Genomic DNA, 22,465 nt, shown 5'->3' on the forward strand with positions numbered 1-22,465 from the left:
TTCTTCTTCAAATAAACAGTTTCTTAAAATGTAACCAAAACGTCCAAAACCTAATTAGTCAAAAACATATAATTGAAAGAAAAAACAAATTCAACCACCACTAATTAATTTAGCTAGGGTGAAATATTCAGAGATGACTATATCAAAACCAATTTGACGGTGAGTATTTGTCTATCATTAATCTCATAATTTTAGTACAAAAATTTCATTACATATATTTGTCTAAAAAAATCTGCAAATAAATTTTTTGCTATCCGCTAAACATGCATGGAGTTGGTCCGAGTTGTAATGAGAGTTTGATTCATTTGTCAATGGTCAATTGTCAATAGCCAAAGATAAGATCACTCACTGGGCGCATATTGCTCGTCAAGTCTTCAATTGGAGCAGACAATTTTCGGCCTGGTCTCCATCACAATATACTGTTCCAATTTAATGTATTCTTTGTGCCGAATAGAAAATTTTATTCATTAAATTCTATGTTGATATGCTCTGCGAGTGTGTGACAGGTGGGAAATTCACAAGAAAATAATGACTTTTCTCATTTTAACTTATTCTTTGTGTCGTATAGGAAAATTATATTTGATAAATTCTATGTTGATATGCTGTATAAGTGTGTGACAGTGGGAAATTCACAAGAAAAGGATGAAAATAGTGATATATATCTTTTTCTTTTTTTTCTCTTAATCATGTTCCTTATGGAAGCATCCAAGCGAGTGCCAATGTTTTATTGTCTGCTTCTCCACATCTTTATACAGCATTTATTTATTTATTTATTTATTTTGGAATAAGTTTAAGCGTTATTAGCTAGCGTTTTTAATATATTTTTAGATATTTTCAGTTAAATTTAACTATTAGAGGTAGCTCATCATAATAAATGTAACAAAGTACATAATTTGAAAAATAAAGTAGCAAGCTATCACCTAGTAAATGATATTAATAAAAACATTTCTTACATTATATATTAAATTATACTCTCTCCGAATAAAAAAGAGTGTTCACTTAGCCTTTTTTTATTGGATAAAAAAGAGTGTCCACTTATCAAATCAAGAAAGAAGTAACCTTATTTTTAGATTTTCCCCTATTAAGTGTTACGTGATCAAATCTCAATACCTATTTAATTAGGGGCAGTTTAGTCAAATTGTCTATTTTTTTCTAGGAATTAGTATTTTATTAAAGGGTGTGTAAATGACTAAGTGGACACTTTTTTTTATCCGGATGGAGTATAACTTAAATCATTTTGGAACTGGAGTTTTTTTGTGGGGAAGCGGGTGAAAGGGATCTGTGTAGACTTTTTTTTTTTTTGGTCAATGGTGTAGGCATTCGACTTGTTTGAATATAAGAAAAGATGTGTTTTTATATAATTCATATAAACATAATTTCATTGTCCTTTTCTTAGTATAGAGCAAGAGATACGTATAACAAATGGATGTGGGTCTTTTGTTTTTTATAGAACACGTGATGGCTACACCTTACCTACTTTCTGTCCCCACATCATCTTAAATCAAGTCTCTAATTTTATCACATTGGACTCACTCACCAAAATACCTTCACTTTTAAGCAATGCACCACATTTTAATTATATGAATATTTTTCAATTACCAACAATAGTATTTATCTGAAAATACATGTATCCCTAACAAATGACTTGTTGATCACAGAGTGGAAGTGATAGATAATTTCAGAAATCAAAACTTTGAGTTCAAATAGAGGTGACATAATTCAGTGAATTCTTCTTTGACTTTATAATTATTGATAAATAGAATTATCTCTCTTGTTCTCCTCTCTTGAGCCGAGAGTCTTTCGGAAACAGCCGCCCTACCTTTTAAGGTGGGGGTTAGGTCTGCGTACACTCTACTCTTCCCAGACCCCACATGATGGGATTATACTGGGCTTGTTGTTGTTGTGTTGTTGATAAATAGAATTATCTGATATACATATAGTTGGTGAAATATTATAAAGCACTCGTAGAACTAGTTTAGATGTGCGCAATTAGTCTAGGCCGCGATCATAAAAAATCCGGATAATACATGAAATTTTTATTATTTATATAAATGATATATACTCCCTTTGTCCCAATTTACGTAATATATTTTCGTTTTTAATCTGTCCCATAAATAATGATACATTTCTATATTTAAAAATAATTTAACTTAAAACTTCTTTTTTTTACCTTTAATGAAATGATTTAGAGTCATACAAATATATATGGCTTAATTTATATCACAAATTTCAAAATTCTTCAATTTTTTTTTAAAATTATGTGTCTAGTCCGGTAGGAGTAGTACTTTCTCGTGTAGGCAAATGATTACAGCTTTTTAACAATATCATTGTGCAATTAAGCTATAGCTTGCTTTAGATTAGACAAATAGATCCCTAAATAATCACTCTAATCAGTCGTAAGTACATCATAAAAAGTAAAGAAAGAAAGCAGATAATCACGTTAGTTGTCAATTATGAATTTGAGAGTAAGATGCTCAAATGATTAAGAGCTCAACTTCCAAGGTACTCAGCAAGCCTTACATCTAGGTGACTTGAGATATGACTTTTTTCACTTTCCACCTTTTTTTCTCCACTAATTAATTTCGTACATGGTACTTTTCTCAAATAACACGGGCAATGGGGCTTGGGCAATAATACCCTTTATCTTGAATTTTAGCTTTGAATTATTTGATTTTTGGTTGTGAAAAAAAAAAGTCATTCAATTCGATTACAAACAATGGATTGGTTCAGATTTTCTCTCTATAGTTCGGGTTTCTTTGATTTGATTTTCTGGTAATCCAATTATATCATATAAGATAATTAATGTGGATCTAATATAAATTTTTAAAAAAATTAATGAACCAAAAAGTAAAGTATAACTATGACAAAAAAAGGTTCAGAAGTAATAATGTCAAATCTTTTAAATGTTTTTTTTTCTCAATCCAGTTCAAATGATTGAAACAATGAACATTACTAGTAAGATAGTAATGCATATATCTAATGAGATACTCAAGCACTAAGTAGTTTCCTATAAAAGGATAATACAATAAATTAGTAAATCTGCCCGCCTAATATCATAATCAAAATAAAATGTAGGTATTATTTAAAGTTAGTTTTCTCAAGAATTTGAAATCTTTCATCGATCGAAACCAAACCAAAAAAACTAAAAAATCAAGCCAACTAACACAAAACAAATTCGTTTTGTTTGATTTTTTGGTTTAATTCGAATAATGCACTTCCCTAATTTTATGTGACGATATTTTGTTTGATAAAGAATTTTTGATACATGAATTAGGAATTTGTAAATATCAAATTAATTTTACTAATACTTATAAAATGAGAGGTGATAAGAGTTTTAGATATATGTCCATTCATCTTTTTCTATCTTAAATGTCTAGTCAGTAAAGATAAAAAATAAAAGTAAAAGAATATTAAAATCAAATAGTTTTCAAATAAATAAAGATATTCTTAAGTTAAATTAAAAAAAAAACAAAATGTTTATCACAAAAGATGGGAGGGAAGGAGTACCTAAAAGCTAAATTCGTACACTGCCTGCACTTGTTTTTACTTAATTATAGAATATGTGATTATAATTGATAAACCAAATCCTCAAAATCAGAGCTTACAGAATAAACAAATACATGTCAAAGTAGGCCGACAAACCTGATTTGTGAAATGAATTATTTGAAACAAGAAGCAAAACATGCTCCAAATTCTCGATACTAAATAAGCTGACAAATCTCCATTACCGAAGGTGTCTGTCTTATGAGTTATGATTTTGTTTTCTATGGTTTTAACTTTTAGCAACATAATCTCAAATTTTACAAATAAATTAGCAATACCTTAGATTTAATACTTATTTAAGTCCCACTCTTGATAAGAATTTCCTTTGGTATAATCATATAGTATTTGACACCAAACCTAGAATCGTGCTGCATAGAGTTTATTTTAAGGGGAAAATGCTTCCTTTAACATGTTTTTTCATTCTTAGAGCTTTAATCCGAGATTTCTAGTTTAGGATGGAGAAATTTCATTCATCCCATCACACTTTTTGGTGGTCTCTTGGTCACAATTACTTCTAATGATAATTTTCTTTTAATTAATTCGATATTAATGGAAATAGTATAGTAGTAAAATTAATATCGAGTTTTAATTTTTTTAACTTAAAAAGACTTTTTTAGCTCCCGTTTGGCCATATGTTTTGAAGTTGAAACGTGAAAATTTAATTTTGAAGTTGTTATTTTTGGAACTTGAAATTTGTTTGGACGTGCATTTTATTTGGAAAAAATTTAAAGTTCTGTGAGTGGAAGTCTCAAGAACCCAAAAATTAGTCTGAACCAATTTTTGAAACTAGAAAATTTTTTGAAGACAATTTTTCGAAATCTGATCCAAAATCTATGGCCAAACAGATATTTGAAGATAAATTTTCAAAATCTAATCCAAGATTTATTGTCAAACGCTAGCTTAACATTTGGTGCTCAAAAGCTATTTCAATTCGGGGCTAGCCCCCGGGCGAGGCGTATAGGCCGGCCGTTACCCCAAACCTTCCGAGTGCTCGTCTAGGCATAAGCCTCGAGAACTTTTCAAAATTTGAGCCAAAATTGCTTAATAAATATTTTCTTAAAAGTTAAATATCCAATAATCAACTCATAGTAAATTCTCAAACTAAAAGTCTCTAAATGTCAAAAGTTTTTTTTTTCTAATTGTTTATCCTAATTTCATAATCCTTTCTCTTTGTTGTTTATGGAGTAATATATACACTTTAGACCTTTGTATGCAAAGTGCAAACTACAAAGCAAAGATCCTTGTCCTGCAATTCTTACTATCTTCCATGTTTAAATTTTTCTTCTTTATTCTTTATTTTCTTCAAGATCTTTTTAGCATTCTTCAATTTATCTCAAGATAGTTGAGAAAATACTCAAAATACCCCCCAACGTTTGACCAAAATCCCAACTACACACCTAACCTTTGGGGGGGTCCTATTACCCCCCTAACAAATTTTTTCAGTATCAAAATGCCCCTTTTTTGCTGATGTGGACAAGAGCGCGAATGCACTGCTCAGTGGCGAGTTATAGCCTTCAAAAAACTGCATCTGACGTGTTTTGGAGCGCCAACTAAGCCGCCACATAGATAAATTTAAATTCCCTCCATTTTTAGGCTACTTCATCTTCTTCTTCACCCTATTTAATACCCATCTCCATTTTTTTTTTGTCAAAATAATACTCATTATAAATTCATAAATTAAACTCCGTTGCTACTTGTTGCTTGGTTGGAGATTCTTTGAGTTGATTTGGAGAGAAAATTAAACTTCATTGTGGAGAAAGCTATGAAGAACACCAAGTGAGTTTCTTTAAATTCTTGATTGTTTGATCAAATTAATGGATGAACTTTGTTCTACTTGGTGTTAGGATGCTTCCTTTCACATTTGGGTTTGTTTGGATTATAATCACTGTTTTCCCAAATCAAATTAAAAAAAAAAAAACTGAAGAAAAAAAAAACGAAAAATCTGGAAAAAAAAACAAGGTTGAAAAATATAATCTTGTTAAACAAATCTGATTGGAAGTTGCTTGTTTGGAGTTGCTATTTGTTGCTTGGTTGAAGATTCTTTAAGTTGATTTGGGGAGAAAATTAAACTCCATTGTGGAGAAAGCTATGAAGAACACCAAGTGGGTTTCTTTAAATTCTTGATTGTTTGATCAAATTAATGGATGAACTTTGTACTACTTGGTGTTAGGAAGCTTCCTTTCACATTTGGGTTTGTTTGGATTATAATCACTGTTTTCCCAAATCAAATTCAAAAAAAAAAAAATCTGAAGAAAAAAAAACGAAAAATCTGAGGAAAAAAAAACGAAAAATCTGGAAAAAAAAAAACCAAGGTTGAAAAATCTAATCTTGTTAAAGAAAATCAGGGATGATGATGTTGATGAAGATGAAGGAGAATTAGGTATGAGTTTTCGGATCCTCATATTGAAAATGGAGTATGGAAAATTGAGAGTTTTTGTTTTGTTTTTTTTTTTTTTTTTGAAGAAGAGTAGATGGATGGAGGAAGGGGAGCAATTAATAAAAAATGGAGGGAAATTAAAGATGTGGCACGTGGGCCAGGCGCGTGTGGACAAGCGCCTGTTAATAATTGGGAGTTGTCATATTGGACTGCCACATCAGCAAAAAAGGGCATTTTGATACCGAAAATTTTTGTCCCGGGGGGTAATAGGACCCCCGCAAAGGTTAGGTGTGTAGTTGGGATTTTGGTCAAACGTTGGGGGGTATTTTGAGTATTTTCTCCAAGATAGTTTTTAGTTTTAGAATTTCTTCTGGTATCGCTCTAGTTTAGATAATGTTTTGAAGACTATATTCTGGCTATTTGTATTATAATGAATATTAATTTGTATCTAGTTTTAGTATTAAAACAATAACTTTATATATTGTCATTTTTATCTTTGAATTATTAGGACAGAGTATCACTTTTACAACTCTAATTATGTTTCATCATAGTCATGTTATTGTGTAATGCATCTTTACGTCATTCACTTTTTCAAGATTGTTTTTAATAATTCATGCACATGTTAGCATGTTAATAATATATATATATATATATATATATATATATATATATATATATATATATATATATATATATATATATATATATATATGCATTGTCTACTATTATTTTTTATATATATATATAATTTTAATGTATTTTTTTTTCACTTATATATTTATTTTATTAATTTATAAAATACTAAAAATTAAATATTCATGGGGCGTAACCCCATGCCTCGAGATTTACGCCTGGGCAAGACATATGTTGACATTATCTAATAATCAATAATAGTCCGTATAAGTTATAACCGCAACTGTTACAAAGTTGTAATGAATAATATCATGACATTGGAGACTACCCCAACTATATGTTGACGAAGAGCAAAACTACGTATATTCCAACTATAAATTAGAATCTTCCCCCACTTTGAAATTAGAGAAAACAAGGAGAGGCCAAGCGCTATATATAGTTAGCTTATAGCTTATGAAAACCGTAGATCTTGGTCAAATCTAAGATGGGAGAAGAGTACTTTTTAGAAACAGAGAAGATGAAGGTGCAAGAAAAAGATGAGTTATCAAAAACACACTTTGTTTTAGTACATGGAATTAGTGGAGGTGGCTGGTGTTGGTACAAAATCAAGTCTTTAATGGAGATTTCAGGCTATAAAGTGACATGTCTTGACCTTAAAGGTGCTGGAATTCATCCTGCTGATCCTACAACTCTTCTTTCCTTCGATGATTACAATGAACCTCTCATCGATTTCTTGTCATCTTTGCCTGAAAATGAACAGGTAATTAATTAATTTGAAATACACGTGAAAATAGCCTCTTGCAGAAATTTAAGGTAAAACTGCATACGTATAATAGACTTACTGTACACATGATGTTGAAAAATAGGTAATTTTGGTAGGACACAGTGCTGGAGGACTGAGTGTCACAGATGCAACTCACAAATTCCCAAAGAAAGTAAGGCTGGCCGTGTATATAGCAGCAACCATGTTAAGAAATGGACTTGTGACTGAACAAGATGTTAAAGATGTAAGTAGCTTCTCCATCGCCTTAATCCTCGCTTGATCATCTTAAATGGAACATGTGTCACATAGTTTTAAATCAAAATTTTGATTTATCAAAATTTTGATTTATGGATTTTGAATTCTTAAAAGATATAGTATACTCCCTCTGTTTCAATTTATGTGAACACATTTGATTAGGCACGACATTTAAGAAAGAGGAAAGACTTTTGAAACTTATGGTTCAAAATAAGTCTTGAATATTTATGTGGCTGTAAATCATTCATAAAGTGAATTTGTTTCCAAATTAAGAAAGAAGTCATTTATTTTGGCACGGACTAAAAAGGAAATAAGTTAACATAAATTGAAACAGAGGGAGTATAATTTATTGGGGTTTGGTCTAAATTATTTATACATATTAATATTAACTTAATTTTTTAACACAAAAATAGAATTCTGATCAAAGCAATTGAAACCGTAACTAACTCCAACTCCACCCTTGTTTTAAACTAGTATCTAAATATATCACACAGAGTTTATACGCCAGCTGATAGTGTAAATACATTTTTTCATGAAGGTCAGTGAAGAAATAAAAACATATATAGGTGGGGTCAGGGATGGGGGTTTTGGACAGTGGGATAAAGGGATTTTTTGAGCTAGAAGACATGGATATGTTATCTAAAAAGTTGAAAAATAAAACAAAGAGGAGGGATAGAAGAGGAGCAGAGAGTGAGAGGCATAGGGAGTTGTGGTCAAAAATAGTTTTGTTGTTGTATAAGGAATCTGCGTCATCCGTGCAGGCTAAACTACTAAAATTACTTGTCTATTTGTATAGTATTTGTCTCTTTCATGTATGTGTGTATATATATATTAGCTTTTGTGGCATTATCCGCCAGATTGGCCTTTCCTGCCTGCAAGGGCTAGCTCTTTGAGCTGCTTCTATGGCGTTATTACATCATCATGTCCTACTATAGTATTATTTTTTTATGACTACGTATTTGCTTCCTAGCTTTAGGGCCCTTTGACAACGAAAACTACTCCTATTTCACACGTAATACTAGTAAATATGTACGCCTTTTTGAGTTGAACACTTTTTCTGGGTTACTTATACTAAATAAGCTTTGTAATTTAGAATCATATATTTTACAACTCCTATGATATGAAAATCCACACATATTTTAGCCTGAATAATATTTCTATTTTACAAGGTGTTAAGTGTTTAGTTGTAAGAAAACATAAAATATATCTCTAAGTATATTAAAATATAATTAACTCTTATTTTAATTACTGTACAATTTTCAAGCATGTCTTAAAACCATTACTTCACAACATAACTTATACGATAGTATAACATGATTTTTGTGGACACACTAGAAAGGTCACCTAGGTATAGTTTATAGGGCGTATTAAGCTTAAGTATCGAAAGTTTCCCTTTATTTCTAATTAATATACTTCGTGGTTAGTTAAACGATGCCAAACAAATTAGGATTTGATAGTAAATACTTCGACGCACCATAGGTTTTTTTCAAAAAACGGAAGGAATAGTTGGCATTTCCATGTGTATAAAGTCCTTTGATATACAAAGGCTATAATTAAATCTTCAATTCTCTTCTGGTGTACCTAGCCAGCCTTACCATCTTGTTATAACAGGGCACCCCAGATTTATCAGAGTTTGGTGAACCTATTGATGTATATGATATGTTGTTCGGATTAGGACCCGAACAACCTCCAACCAGTGCAGTCATTAAGAGAAGTTTACAACGCAAAATCGTTTACCAGATGAGCCCACTCGAGGTATAGTATACAAATTTTCACATAACCAGTGATTGTTTCTTTTGTTAGGAAAAACAGATTCTCGACGAATTTGAAACTGAGGCATAATTGTTGTTACAGGATTCAACATTAGCAGCGATGTTGTTGCGTCCTGGACCAATTCAAGCATTAAAAAGCGGTCGATTTAAAGAAGGGGAAGGTGCAGAGGAAGTGCCACGAATATACATTAAAACAGCGTACGATCGAGTGGTGAAGCCAGAGCAGCAAGATGCAATGATCAAGAAATGGCCTCCACAGAATGTGTACACTTTGGAAAGTGATCACAGCCCTTTCTTCTCTGCTCCATTCTTGCTATTTGGCTTGCTTATTAAAGCTGCTGCTTCTCTCGGTTGCAGTACTGAATGAGATGGTAAACATCTCCACCATGTGCATAGTATATTGTGGTTAATTATTCTAGGTTAGGGATTTATTGTCTAGTCCCTAAGTATTGAATTGAACTACTGAAAGACAATAAATATTGCAGAATAGGGTGAGTGTGAAGTGTGCCAACGTGGTTATTACTTGCATATGTACAATAAGATAAACATGTGTAGTTAAGTCAAATTCCAAGAAAGTGCTCAAGCTAATGGTACTGCTACTATTTTCTGCATTTTCACCTAACTGCAAACATTAGTTACCAAAATGTATGAAGTAATAGTGTAAAAGTGATTTCAGCTACTAAACTTTTCTTAGACTATATTCCTAATGATATAACTTATAAATACTGGTATACAAAATAGACACTCTCAAGTCATTTGAAAGACAAAATTTCTATAGCAAGCATGGATTTGCTAATTTACACACATTGTAAATGACCATTTTATCCGGTAAAACTAGAATTCTACTAGAGATTAACGATTTTGAGCTGTTCTACATCAACAAGGCCCATTAGCTCAGTTGGTTAGAGCGTCGTGCTAATAACGCGAAGGTCGCAGGTTCGAGACCTGCATGGGCCAACTCTTTTGTTTATTCCTCCAAACGCTTTGCTATTGATTGTTTAGTTTCTTTTCGTTTCTCTTTTATTAATTGCCTGCTTACATTTTGTAAAGTTCATTTAGGTGAAAGAAAATCACACTTCATTTATTCTTTTCATTTTTTTCGTAAACGAGAGCAATTTTATTTTTTTAATTACCTACGTAACATGTTTTGATTAATTTATTCTTTTCTTTTTTTTTCGTAAAGGAGAGTGATTTTTTTTTTAATTACCTACATAACATGTCTTGATCCCCAAATTCAACCCTAGTTGATGTCGAACTCTTTTGTTTATTCCTCCAAACGCTTTGCTATTGATTGTTTAGTTTCTTTTCGGTTCTCTTTTATTAATTGTCTGCTTACATTTTGTAAAGTTCATTTAGGTGAAAGAAAATCACACTTCATTTATTCTTTTCATTTTTTTCATAAACGAGAGCGATTTTATTTTTTTAATTACCTACGTAACATGTTTTGATTAATTTATTCTTTTCTTTTTTTTCGTAAAGGAGAGTGATTTTTTTTTTAATTACCTACATAACATGTCTTGATCCCCAAATTCAACCCTAGTTGATGTCGATGTTTCACAGTTATCCCTTTATTAATGTAGGATTAATAAACTAAACTTTTAGGCCGGTTTGACTTGTTTCACCTGAGTTAATTAGTATATATTGTTGAACTAGTTTTAGTAATCCTAACATGATAACATCTGTTGCCTTTTGTAAAAGAAAAATCAAAGCCATAATTAACTAGTGTTTTGAATAAACGTATTTTTTTTGTTAGTTATCCCGTGAATAATTTATTTAGATGAATAAATATTGTTCCTTAATCTATACAACTAAAGGACACTTTGGTGTATAGGGGACTTAGTGGTTTTGATCCTCTCAGTGTAAAATTTTATTTAGTATAATACTATCATTTACTTTCATTTGTAAAGTTCATTTAGGTGAAAGAAAATCACACTTCATTTATTCTTTTCATTTTTTTTTTTCGTAAACGAGAGTGATTTTATTTTTTTACTTACCTACGTAACATGTCTTGATTCATTTATTCTTTTCATTTTTTCGTAAACGAGAGTGATTTTATTTTTTTAATTACCTAAGTAACATCTCTTGATCCCCAAATTCAAACCTAGTTGATGTCGATGTTTCACAGTTATCCCTTTATTAATGTAGAATTAATAAACTATACTTTTAGGCCGGTTTGACTTGATTCACCTGAGTTAATTAGTATATATTGTTGTGTTGGGTGTGCAAATAAAGTACCACATTGGTAGCTGAAAAGAAAAAGAGCTACTTATAAGGAGTTGGATACTCTTAATGATGTGAGGCCTTTTGAAAAAAATCGTGCGGGCTTGGCCCAAAGCGGACAATATCACATCATGCTAAGAGTATCTTTGGACCGTTTAGCCCAACAACTGGTATCACAGCCAATGGTTTAGCGAGACAAGTATGAAGATGGCGGAGTGTGGTGTGGGGCCCGACTTAGTGCCTTTGCCTGTCTATGAGCCGGTTTACGACCTTTACCCGTAGTTTTGAAGACGCATTCACAGCCTTTGGGATTCGGCGACCGTAAATACTCTAACAGTGTGGGTGACACACAAACATGTTGAATCTCTGACCCGTGGTATGATAATGAGCCACGTGGAACTTAGTTCGAGGGGGAGATTGTTGGGTGTGCGAACAATGTACCACATTGGTTGCTGAAAAGAAAAAGAGCTACTTATAAGGAGTTGGATACTCTTAATGATGTGAGGCCTTTTGGGGAAAACCGTGCGGGCTTGGCCCAAAGCGGACAATATCACATCATGTTAAGAGTATCTTTGGACGGTTTATCCGAACATGTTGAACTAGTTTAGTAATCCTAACATGATAACATTGTTAGGTTTTTGGATTTTCCCTTCCTATGTGGAATTAGATTAATAAAACTCAATCCAATTTGGACCAGGCCAATTTTGCCCAAAATTTCCTCTATATATAGGATCAATTTAGGTCTTATTTTGAGAACACAAATGTGAATTCATAGCAGCCATATAGCGAGAAAAACGTGAGAGAGAAATCAGATTTTTGTCCAGAAATTTTCTGCTACAGCAGTCCACTTTAAATTGCGTTTCCTGATTCGTTAACAGTTGGATCGTGCTGAAATTTGATCTGGGGGTTCTCAACATCTGGTTCTTCGATTTCAACGGTGGAGATCGGATTTTGTGGTCTGTAACTCCAGTTTTAGAGTATGAACAGTAACTCGTTTTTGGGGTGATTTCTCTCCTTTCTTCGCTAGTTTTGGTGCTATCTTTTATGTATGGTTGCTACGTGCTTGGATTTGTTGTTGTAGCAATTTGGAGAACATTGTTGTAACTCTTGTTGATTTTAGTGGAGCTTTTGTGGGCCGGAGGTCCCGTGGATGTTTCCTCTTCACATTGAAAGGGTTTACCACGTAAATTTGGTGTCTCTTCCATTCGATTTATTTTTGCTTGCTTTGCTATTTTATTGTTGGTATAGCTGCTGCCTGGATTTCCATTTGTGCTAGTGTTTATTGTCTTCTCTTGGTTCAAATAGTGTGGGAAGTTTCAACTTGGGTATTTCTTCCGCTGTTACCTTGTCGTGCAATTTGGTTATTGCTTGTTTCTTCCCAACAAAGTGGTATCAGAGGTTGTGGTTGTATTTGGTTGTGTCAATTGTCTATTTGAATGATGGAGGCAAATATGAGCAAGATGGTTTGTTTAAATGGCAGTAATTACCATATTTGGAAAAGCAAGATGAAATATCTTCTATTTGTCAAGAAATTGCATTTACCTGTGTTTGCTTCTAAGAAACCCGAGTCTATTGAAGATAAGGATTGAGAATTTAAGCACTTACAGGTTTGTGGCTATATCAGGCAATGGGTTGAAGATAATGTTCGAAGTCATATTGTGAATGAGACAAATGCTAAAAGCTTGTGGGAAAAGCTCGAGACACTTTATGCTTCGAAAACTGGCAATAATAAGTTGTTCCTACTGAAACAATTGATGAATATTAGATACAAAGAGGACAACCCTATTTCTGATCATATCATTGATTTTCAGGGTGTCCTTGATCAGCTGTCTGGAGTGGGTGTCAAGTTTGATGAATAAATACAAGGACTTTGGCTTCTTAATACTCTGCCAAACTCTTGGGAAACTCTTCGAGTTTCTTTGACTAATTATGCTCCCAGTGATGGTGTAACTACGGAATATGCTAAGAGTGGTGTTTTGAATGAAGAGATGAGAAGAAGATCTCAAGCTTCGTCTTCTTCAACTTTACACTCTGATGTGTTGGTTACTGAAGGCAGGGGGAGAAGTAATTTCAGAGGTCAGAATGACAGAGGCAAAAGTAGAAGCAAGTTAAGATCCTCCAGGTACAAGACTCTTACATGTGACTATTGTCACTTGAAAGGTCACATCAAGAAACATTGCTACAAGTTTAAGAGAGACCAGAAAAGGCAAAAGAAAGAAGGCGATAATGAAAATCGTGTTGTTGTTGTTGCTGAAAATGATCTTCTTGTTGCTTGTGGTAAAAATGATATCAATCTTGTTTGTGATGAGTCTACCTGGTTTGTGGATTCAGGTGCCACTTCTCATGTCACGCCAAAGAAGGAATTATTTTCTTCTTATACTCCGGGTAATTTTAAAAATTTACGAATGGGCAATGATAGTGAGGTTGAGGTACTTGGTATTGGCACAGTTTTCTTGAAAAGTAATAATGGTTCGAGGTTGGTTCTTAACAATGTCAAGCATGCTCCAGATGTTCGGCTGAATTTAATTTCTGTAGGAAAACTTGATGATGAGGGTTATGATCAAACCGTTGGTGGTGGCTAGTCGAAGCTAATTAGAGGTTCAATGGTTGTGGCTCGAGGTTACAAGATGTCTGACTTGTACTTATTTCAGGGCTCCATTTGTGGTGACTTAGTAAATTTGGTGGAGAATGATACTTCATCAGAATTATAGCATAGAAGGCTGAGTCATATGAGCGAGAAGGGGATTGATAACTTGGCTAAGAAGAATTTGCTTTCTGGAGTGAAACAAGCAAAGTTAAAGAGATGTGTCCATTACTTAGCCGGGAAACAGAAAAGAGTTTCTTTTCAGAGTCATTCACCTTCAAGAAAGTTAGATTTGCTGGAGTTGGTACATTCTGATTTGTGTGGTCCTTTTAAAGTAAGCTCTCGTGGTGGTGCACTTTACTTTGTGACTTTTATTGATGATCATTCTCGCAAACTCTAGGTATTTCCTTTGAAGTCCAAGGATCAAGTACTTATGTGTTCAAGACTTTTCAGGCCTTGGTTGAGAGACAGACAGGGAAGAAACTAAAATGCATCCGCTCAGACAATGGTGGTGAATACATTGGTCCCTTTGATAATTATTGTAGACAGCAAGGTATTCGGCATCAGAAAAATCCTCCAAAGACTCTTCAGTTAAATGGTTTAGCAGAGAGGATGAACAAAACTCTAGTTGAGAGGGTTAGATGTTTGTTTTCAGATGCTAAGCTGCCAGATTCATTTTGGGCAGAAGCACTTAATACTGCTGCTTATGTTATCAATTTATCTCCTATTGTTGCTTTGGATGGTGATGTCCCTGACAGAGTTTGGTTTGGTAATGATGTCTCTTATGCTCATCTGAGAGTCTTCGGATGTAAGGCTTTTGTGCATGTTCCTAAGGATGAGAGGTCAAAGCTGGAAGTTAAAACTAGGCAGTGCATCTTCATTGATTTTGGTCAAGACGAATTTGGCTATCGTTTCTATGATCCAGTTGAGAAGAAACTTGTTAGAAGCCATGATGTTATGTTCTTTGAAGACCAGACAATTGAAGATTTTGACAAAACTGAGAAGGTTGATTCTCAGAGCAATGAAATCTTAGTTGATGTTGATCCAGTTCCTGTGACTGTTGCACCTGAAGAAAATCTTCAAAATAATGAAGATCAAGTTGATAATGAAGATAGTTATCATGTTCAAAATGACCAGCATGATGTTGTTAATGCTCCAGTGGAAGATGATGTGGTTGGCCAGCAACTAGTTGCTATTAATGTTCCAGAGAGTTCTCTCAGAAGATCTATTAGAGAGAAAGTACCTTCATCTCGTTATTCTCCCAATGAGGTTGTACTCTTGACTGATGGGGGAGAACCTGAAAGTTTTGATGAGGCCATGGATAGTGAAGAAAACGAAAGGTGGTTTGATGCTATGCAAGATGAGATTAAATCCTTGCATGATAATCATACATTTGATTTGGTTAAGCTTCCTAGAGACATAAAAGCTTTGAAAAACAGGTGGCTTTTTAGGGTGAAACATGAAGATGGTAACTCAATTCCACGGTACAAGGCTAGATTGGTTGTCAAGGGCTTTAATCAGAAGAAGGGAGTTGATTTTGATGAAATCTTTTCTCCAGTTGTGAAGATGTTATCCATTCAGGTTGTTTTGGGCTTGGTTACAAGTCTAGATTTAGAGTGTTGTTGCTTGATCGCCGGGATGGTAGTTTCCTTCACATAGTCGGGGGAGAATTGTTAGGTTTTTAGGTTTTCCCTTCCTATGTGGAATTGGATTAAAAAAACTCAATCCAATTTAGAGCAGGCCAATTTTGCCCAAAATTTCCTCTATATATAGGATCAATTTAGGTCTTATTTTGAGAACACAAGAGTGAATTCATAGCAGTCATATAGCGAGAAAAACGTGAGAGAGAAAACCGATTTTCGTCTAGAAATTTTCTGCTACAGCAGTCCGCTTTAAATTGCGTTTCCCGATTCGTTAACAGTTGGATCGTGCTGAAATTTGAACTGGGGGTTCTCAACATCTGGTTATTCGATTTCAACGGTGGAGATCGGATTTTGTGATCTGTAGCTCCAGTTTTCGAGTACGAACAGTAACTCGTTTTTGGGGTGATTTCTCTCTTTTCTTCGCTAGTTTTGGTGCTATCTTTTATGTATGGTTGCTACGTGCTTGGCTTTGTTGTTGTACCAATTTGGAGAACATTGTTGTAACTCTTGTTGATTTTAGTGGAGCTTTTGTGGGCCGAAGGTCCCGTGGATGTTTCCTCTTCACATTGAAAGGGTTTACCACGTAAATTTGGTGTCTCTTTCATTCGATTTATTTTTGCTTGCTTTGCTATTTTATTGTTGGTATAGCTGCTGCCTGGATTTCCATTTGTGCTAGTGTTTATTGTCTTCTCTTGGTTCAAATAGTGTGGGAAGTTTCGACTTGGGTATTTCTTCCGCTGTTACCTTGTCGTGCAATTTGATTATTGCTTGTTTCTTCCCAACAAACATTTGTTGCCTTTTGTAAAAGAAAAATCAAAGCCATAATTAACTAGTGTTTTGAATAAACGTATTTTTTTAATTAGTTATCCCGTGAATAATTTATTTAGATGAATAAATATTGTTCCTTAATCTATACAACTAAAGGACACTTTGGTGTATGGGGGACTTAGTGGTTTTGATCCTCTCAGTGTAAAATTTTATTTAGTATAATACTATCATTTACTTTCATCAAGTTGAACATACCAGTATATATTCCTTTTACAGCAATATGTTGAGCTCAATTATTTTTAATATCCGAATTGTCACAAGTTACAACAAGCAAACTTCTTTACTGCTAATGAGGTCACTGATCATTGCACAAGGCATAAAGAGTAGGATTTCATTTCCAAAAGCATCCAACTTGCAAACTAATGAGTATCTGTTCTTGTCAACCTAATCACCTACGGACAAAATTAATCAAACACAAGCGGAGGGATGGAAGAAACAAGTAATTCTCCAAGCTGATCAAGATTATACAAATGCCAGAATTGAACATTTGATCTGAATAAATAGGCACTTGCAGGTGCAGAACATGCAACGTGTAGCTTTCATATTCATTATTCGATGCAATATTAAGACATGAAGAATATTTGCTCAAGAATAAATCGTGTTTTCTTATTCATGATTCGATACAACAGGGGAGGATATATAGACATACAGAATTACATAGAAACACACCACAATTAGGAGTCCTAGCTACAAGTAAGTCGGTTATTTGTGTCCATAGGAATTAGACTTGCACGAGGAGAGCTCGTGGTTGGACACTGTCTAATACTGGGACATATTATTGTATTCTCCATAATCAATCTAAATTCAGATAAATATTTAAAACTTTTGGTTCATTCAGGGGTATGTGCATTATATTCCTTGGATCTGTTGTCCTCTCAGAAAAGTCTTGTCTCTCATTATAGTTGATTAATTCCCTCAATCATTCTAATGACTTCATCCATTGAAGGCCTCATATCAGGCACCTTTGTTACACATGAAAGTGCAACCTGAAGCATATGCACCATCTCTTCTTCAATATTGTGGTACTTTATCAACTCTGCATCAAAAACTTCAGCTGTCCATTCCTCTTTAACAACGGCTCGTACCCATCTAGGAAAATCGACTATGTCATCATGCCCTGGTAATGGGAGAGGGGATTTGCCAGTAATCAACTCAAGTAGCAATACTCCAAAGCTATAAACATCTGATTTTTGTGTGCCTTTTCGCGTTTCAATCACTTCTGGAGCGCGGCAACCAGCACCCTTATACTTGATGGATGTGTGATTCATTAGAGGACTTAACCCAAAATCAGAAATGCAACCATCTAGGTCCTGTGTAAGAAGTATATTGGATGATTTGATGTTTCCATGAGTAAACTTCAGTCCACCTTCAGAGTGGATATGTGCAATTCCTTTTGCTGCTCCTAGAGATATCTTCAATCTGGTATCCCAGTCTAGTGGAGTTCTTCCAATACCTCTATAAGTACCTGTTATAACCAAAATCATGTAAGGATAAAGTCCAAAACTGGAATCATTATTAATCTGCAGCAGGTGATGAACTTGCAATTTCAATCAGAGTTGAGTAACATATACCATGCAAGGCTGCTGAAAAGTTAATATCAGGCATATATTCAGAGCAAGATCATGTAATAGTACAAATACAACAACAATAAGTACTACAACTACGCAACAATTGCAAGCGAGTTGGAGTCAGCTATATGAATTCTCACTGACGATGTCACTCCATTAAATTGAGATCATTAAAATAAGGGTTTTTTTTCATTTTTGGCCCGTTGTCAGATATAAATTGTGGGCGCTAGCCAAAATTTACAAATCCTATACACTGATTATGTATATTATCTCTATATTTTTTGTATATTATATGTATATTTATACTTAATATACCAAACCTATGCATTTGCTGGGTATTATTGTGCAGAAAGCATGATTTGGAAAATGGTCTAGAAAGTTCTAAGATGAAGTTGTAATTACAAGAAGAGTTAAGCAGCATATACCATGCAAGGCTGCTGACAAGTTACCAGCAGGCTTGTACTCATAAACAAGAATTTTCTCATCCTTGGAGTAATAACATGCAAGTAATGGTACTATATTTGGGTGCCTTCTAACCTTTCCCACAATGTCCATATGCTGTTCAAACTCCTTTTTAACAACCCTTACTTCCCTCAGCCTTTTCACCACTACCATTGTTACCTCATCCAAGGAAACTTTGTAAGCACTTCCATAACTCCCTTTACCAAGAAAATCAGCAGAAGCTCTTAACAGATCCTCCAGATCAAAGTTGTAAGAGCACCCTTTAAAGAACATCAACTTGTTCTTTTCAGAATCTTGCACCCCACTTCCAAAGTCATTAACCACCTTATCTTCAACCATGCTTGTGTTATTACTAACTTTCTTGTTCAAATAGCATAAGGAGATCAATAAAACAAGGAGAAAAATCACAAAAGGACCACCTATTGCAAATGCAATGATAGTTTCAGTACTAAGTTTCTTAAAGTTGGCACCTTTATGGTTTTCAAAGATTGGAGGGGGTGATGCAGAACTTAAAGAACAGTTATTAAGAGGTGTTCCACATAAATTAGTGTTTCCAATAAAAGAAGAAAGTGGTCAAGAGTAGGAATTGCTCCAGACAATGAATTGAACTGTAGGTTCAACACGGATAGCCGAGTCAAATTCTTAATTGTAGGTGGAATTTTTCCAGTAAAAGAGTTAAAGGAGAGATCTACTACACCAAGTCTCGGAGAAAAAGAAGTAGGAATATCACCAGAGAAGTTATTATGTTGAAGGTAGATAGAGTGGAGAGAAGGGATTGAAAGGATATCAGAAGGAAGATTTCCATTTAGATTGTTTGATCTTAGGCTAAGGACTTTGAGAGCATCTAGTTTTCCTATGCTATTGCTTGGAATATGACCAAAAAGTCCAACACCAGGCAGATGAATTGAATTGACTCTGGTTCCATCTTTGTTGCAAGCGATTCCAATCCAAGAATTGCAGATTGGTAAAGCAAAGTTCCAGTTGAGTTTTTTAAGATGTGGGACAGATGCAGCAAATTGAAGTAGAGCCTGTTTGTCTGAATCAAGATTAGCAATAATGTGGGGAAGAATTGCTAGCAAGGGGAGAAAAATGGAAATAGTTGAGGGTAAAGGTTGGAGTTTCATTATGTTTTACTACTCACGTTGTGCAAATAATGCAATAGCATGAAGCAAAATCAGTTGGTTCCTCTTGTAAAATACAATTCATAAGTCATTGTGTTAAGAAAATATATCAGTTCTGCACAAGACATTTACTGAAAGGATTAGATAGCCCCTTGCACGAACACTGTGCAGTCCAGAAGAATTAGCAACTACTGAAAGTAAGAAGAATGAGAGCATGAGACCTCAATCTCAAAATGTAAGTATGGGAAAGTTGTTGATTATTGAAAGAGCAACAAGCAAGCTAAAACTAAGCCTTCTGATAATTAGTTTTTTAAATATATGGAACAAACGTACAGTTGGCAATACGAAAAATTGTACTATATAAAGTTATCTATGTAAGATCTATAAAGAGGCTTGGGGAAAAAGGTGGGTGACTGAGCTAGTAAATTTATCACTTAACCGTGCTCGTTGGTTCTGAAAGACATCAAAGAAGGAAAGTTTATTTCATTTTCATGATATTTTGACAATGGATCTATGCTATGAAGCAAGAAGGACAAGTCAAATATTGATAATGAAGGAACAACTGAGGTGAGATTGTGAAAGTTGGAGTGGTGATACGGTTCACTGTATTTTTTTGTCTAAAGTCATTTAGTTAAAAAACAAAAACAAAAACAAAAAAAACTTTTCCATTGCTGTCCCGCTAAGAACCAAGGTACAAGTTTCTTTTTGCTTTTAATTACTCATGACCATGATAAATAAACAGCATAAAACTTGAAATATGCAACTAAAGATCGAATATTTTGTTTACAAATGCACTATCGGAAGCAACCTGTTCAATTAGAAAAAGAAATAGAGTTAAAGAAATAGTGGGATGATAAATCCCTTATGGAAATTTCCTGTTGGAGATACTTGGTTCCACGTTCTTGATGAATATTTGAAACATCTTTATTATAGATTTTGTATATTCCTGGAAGGGAAGAAGCGTTGACTTTGTATAGTATTAGTTAATTATTTATGCATAGTACACAACTACTAGTCTACTACTATGCCTCTGGGGCTGGTTATATGTATATAGAGAAAAATATTAGTAACAGATAATAGGGTTGAGATTGTGTAGCAAAGATAAATGTTCTCGCGCTAGCCAAAAGTTGAAGCTTAATTATATAAGCAAGTTTGAAATTTGAAAGGCAAAGATGTATTTCATGACTTTTTCAATGTGGAAAAGTAGAATCAGCACCACAAGAAGACGTTGTGCATTATCCCTTATGATTGTATTTTCTTGGCTTGGCCAGCTTGAAAATTGCAACGTAACTATACTACGGAGTCTTAAGAAAGTGAATACCACTTTAGAAAGTGTATGGGTGGAAAATTGCACCTAACACGTGGACCAACATGGAGTCGATACGTGTCAGTTTATACAATGACTTAGAGAGATTTGATGGTAATGCCGAGCAAAGCATTTACGGAGAGGTAGCAGATATCAAAGACTTAGTCAACGAAGAGAACATCAACGGAAACAACATACAAAGACCCTCTTGATTGCGCATTAAATAGAGTTAATGCAGTAACGACAAACGGTTTCTAACAGCCAGAATCAAGGAATTAAATGACAATCATTAATTCAGCAATTAATGATTGTCGTTACATACACACAATGGGAAAAGCACTAAACAGGATCATATACCTATAAATAGGACTTTCACTTGTATATCTAGGGAGCCAATACTGACTAAAAAATAGATGATTATTGATTATTCTGTGCTTATTATCATTATCATTATTCTTTTATCATCAAGTTCTTATTCATTCTGGGGAACGGAGAAATCCATCACTGTTGTTCATCTACAATTGGCATAAGTTTACTTTTCCCTTTTATTTACTTATTCTTTATTAACCTTTAAATAACTTGCATGTGTTAATTCTAACATCTGTATCAAATTACTACCGACTGTGGTTAACCTTAGAACAAATTCAACTATTTGGGTAAAGTATGAATTTTGACTCAAACAGTTTGGCGCCGTCTATGGGAATTCTACAGTTGGCTTTGTAGTTTGATCTCTGTTTACGCAGGCATTATTACTTTGGTATTTTCTTCTGTTTTTGCATTCAGTTATGACAACAGCCACACCTACACCACCCATTGACGGAAACAGAAACGTCAATGAATAGGGACTGGTTGACACAACTAACAGATCAACGGGAGAAACATCGACGTCGATCCACATAACACTTCAATCCCGATGACTTCGAAAGCGAATAAAAGCAAGACTTTGTATAAACAAGTAGAATCAACAAACAAGACTATACTCCACACTTTAAAAAAATAGAATTGGGAATGCTAAAGGTACCAAGTGACACCTAAGACCAATATTGGTGAAACTCCCATTTCTTAGCTTAATGAAGCCAAGCATAAGATACGTTAACACCATTGAAGAAGATAACGACGAAGCCGTTAAAGAAATCACCATGAAATGGCCTTGAAAGCGGAAAGATACTACAACAATAAGGCTCAAACACGAAAACACAAATTTGATGATTTGGTTTTACGATCGGTGACCCCAGCAACCACGATTCTGAATGAAGACAATTTAGGAGCAAACGGGAAGATCATCGCCAACAATTGCAACATAAGAAATTTGAAGCTATATCATTCCTAACGCAGAGATACATTCTATAAATTGTACCCTTTACCCGGGTTTAATCCTGTCACGACCCAA

The 22,465-nt window shown here is 34.1% G+C and overlaps 1 protein-coding gene, 1 non-coding gene and 1 pseudogene across 2 annotated transcripts; 2 read left to right on the forward strand and 1 right to left on the reverse strand.

Annotated features, from left to right (window-relative positions):
- The first annotated feature begins 6,837 nt into the window (after nt 1–6,837).
- On the forward strand, nt 6,838–9,954 carry LOC132638357 (methylesterase 17-like). The gene is made up of 4 exons (XM_060355276.1): nt 6,838–7,313; nt 7,420–7,560; nt 9,183–9,326; nt 9,426–9,954. The coding sequence occupies exons 1-4, from the start codon at nt 7,038–7,040 to the stop codon at nt 9,708–9,710; spliced, it is 846 nt and encodes a 281-aa protein (XP_060211259.1). The 5' UTR covers nt 6,838–7,037; the 3' UTR covers nt 9,711–9,954.
- Nucleotides 9,955–10,226: 272 nt separating this feature from the next.
- On the forward strand, nt 10,227–10,300 carry TRNAI-AAU (transfer RNA isoleucine (anticodon AAU)). Its single transcript has one exon. It is a non-coding gene; the product is annotated as a tRNA-Ile (tRNA).
- Nucleotides 10,301–17,372: 7,072 nt separating this feature from the next.
- On the reverse strand, nt 17,373–19,772 carry LOC132604300 (probable inactive receptor kinase At5g58300; annotated as a pseudogene).
- Between the last annotated feature and the right edge of the window lie 2,693 nt (nt 19,773–22,465).

This window comes from Lycium barbarum, chromosome 1 (genome assembly GCF_019175385.1).
Source record: "Lycium barbarum isolate Lr01 chromosome 1, ASM1917538v2, whole genome shotgun sequence".
In the NCBI taxonomy this organism is placed as follows: Eukaryota; Viridiplantae; Streptophyta; class Magnoliopsida; order Solanales; family Solanaceae; genus Lycium; species Lycium barbarum.

Excerpts from the sequence above, each read along its gene's own strand:
- LOC132638357 (XM_060355276.1), top strand. The coding sequence starts at position 7,038 with ATGGGAGAAGAGTACTTTTTAGAAACAGAGAAGATGAAGGTGCAAGAA. Across the intron at positions 7,314-7,419 it reads CTTTGCCTGAAAATGAACAG|GTAATTTTGGTAGGACACAG; the intron begins GTAATTAATTAA and ends GTTGAAAAATAG. Across the intron at positions 7,561-9,182 it reads CTGAACAAGATGTTAAAGAT|GGCACCCCAGATTTATCAGA; the intron begins GTAAGTAGCTTC and ends TTGTTATAACAG.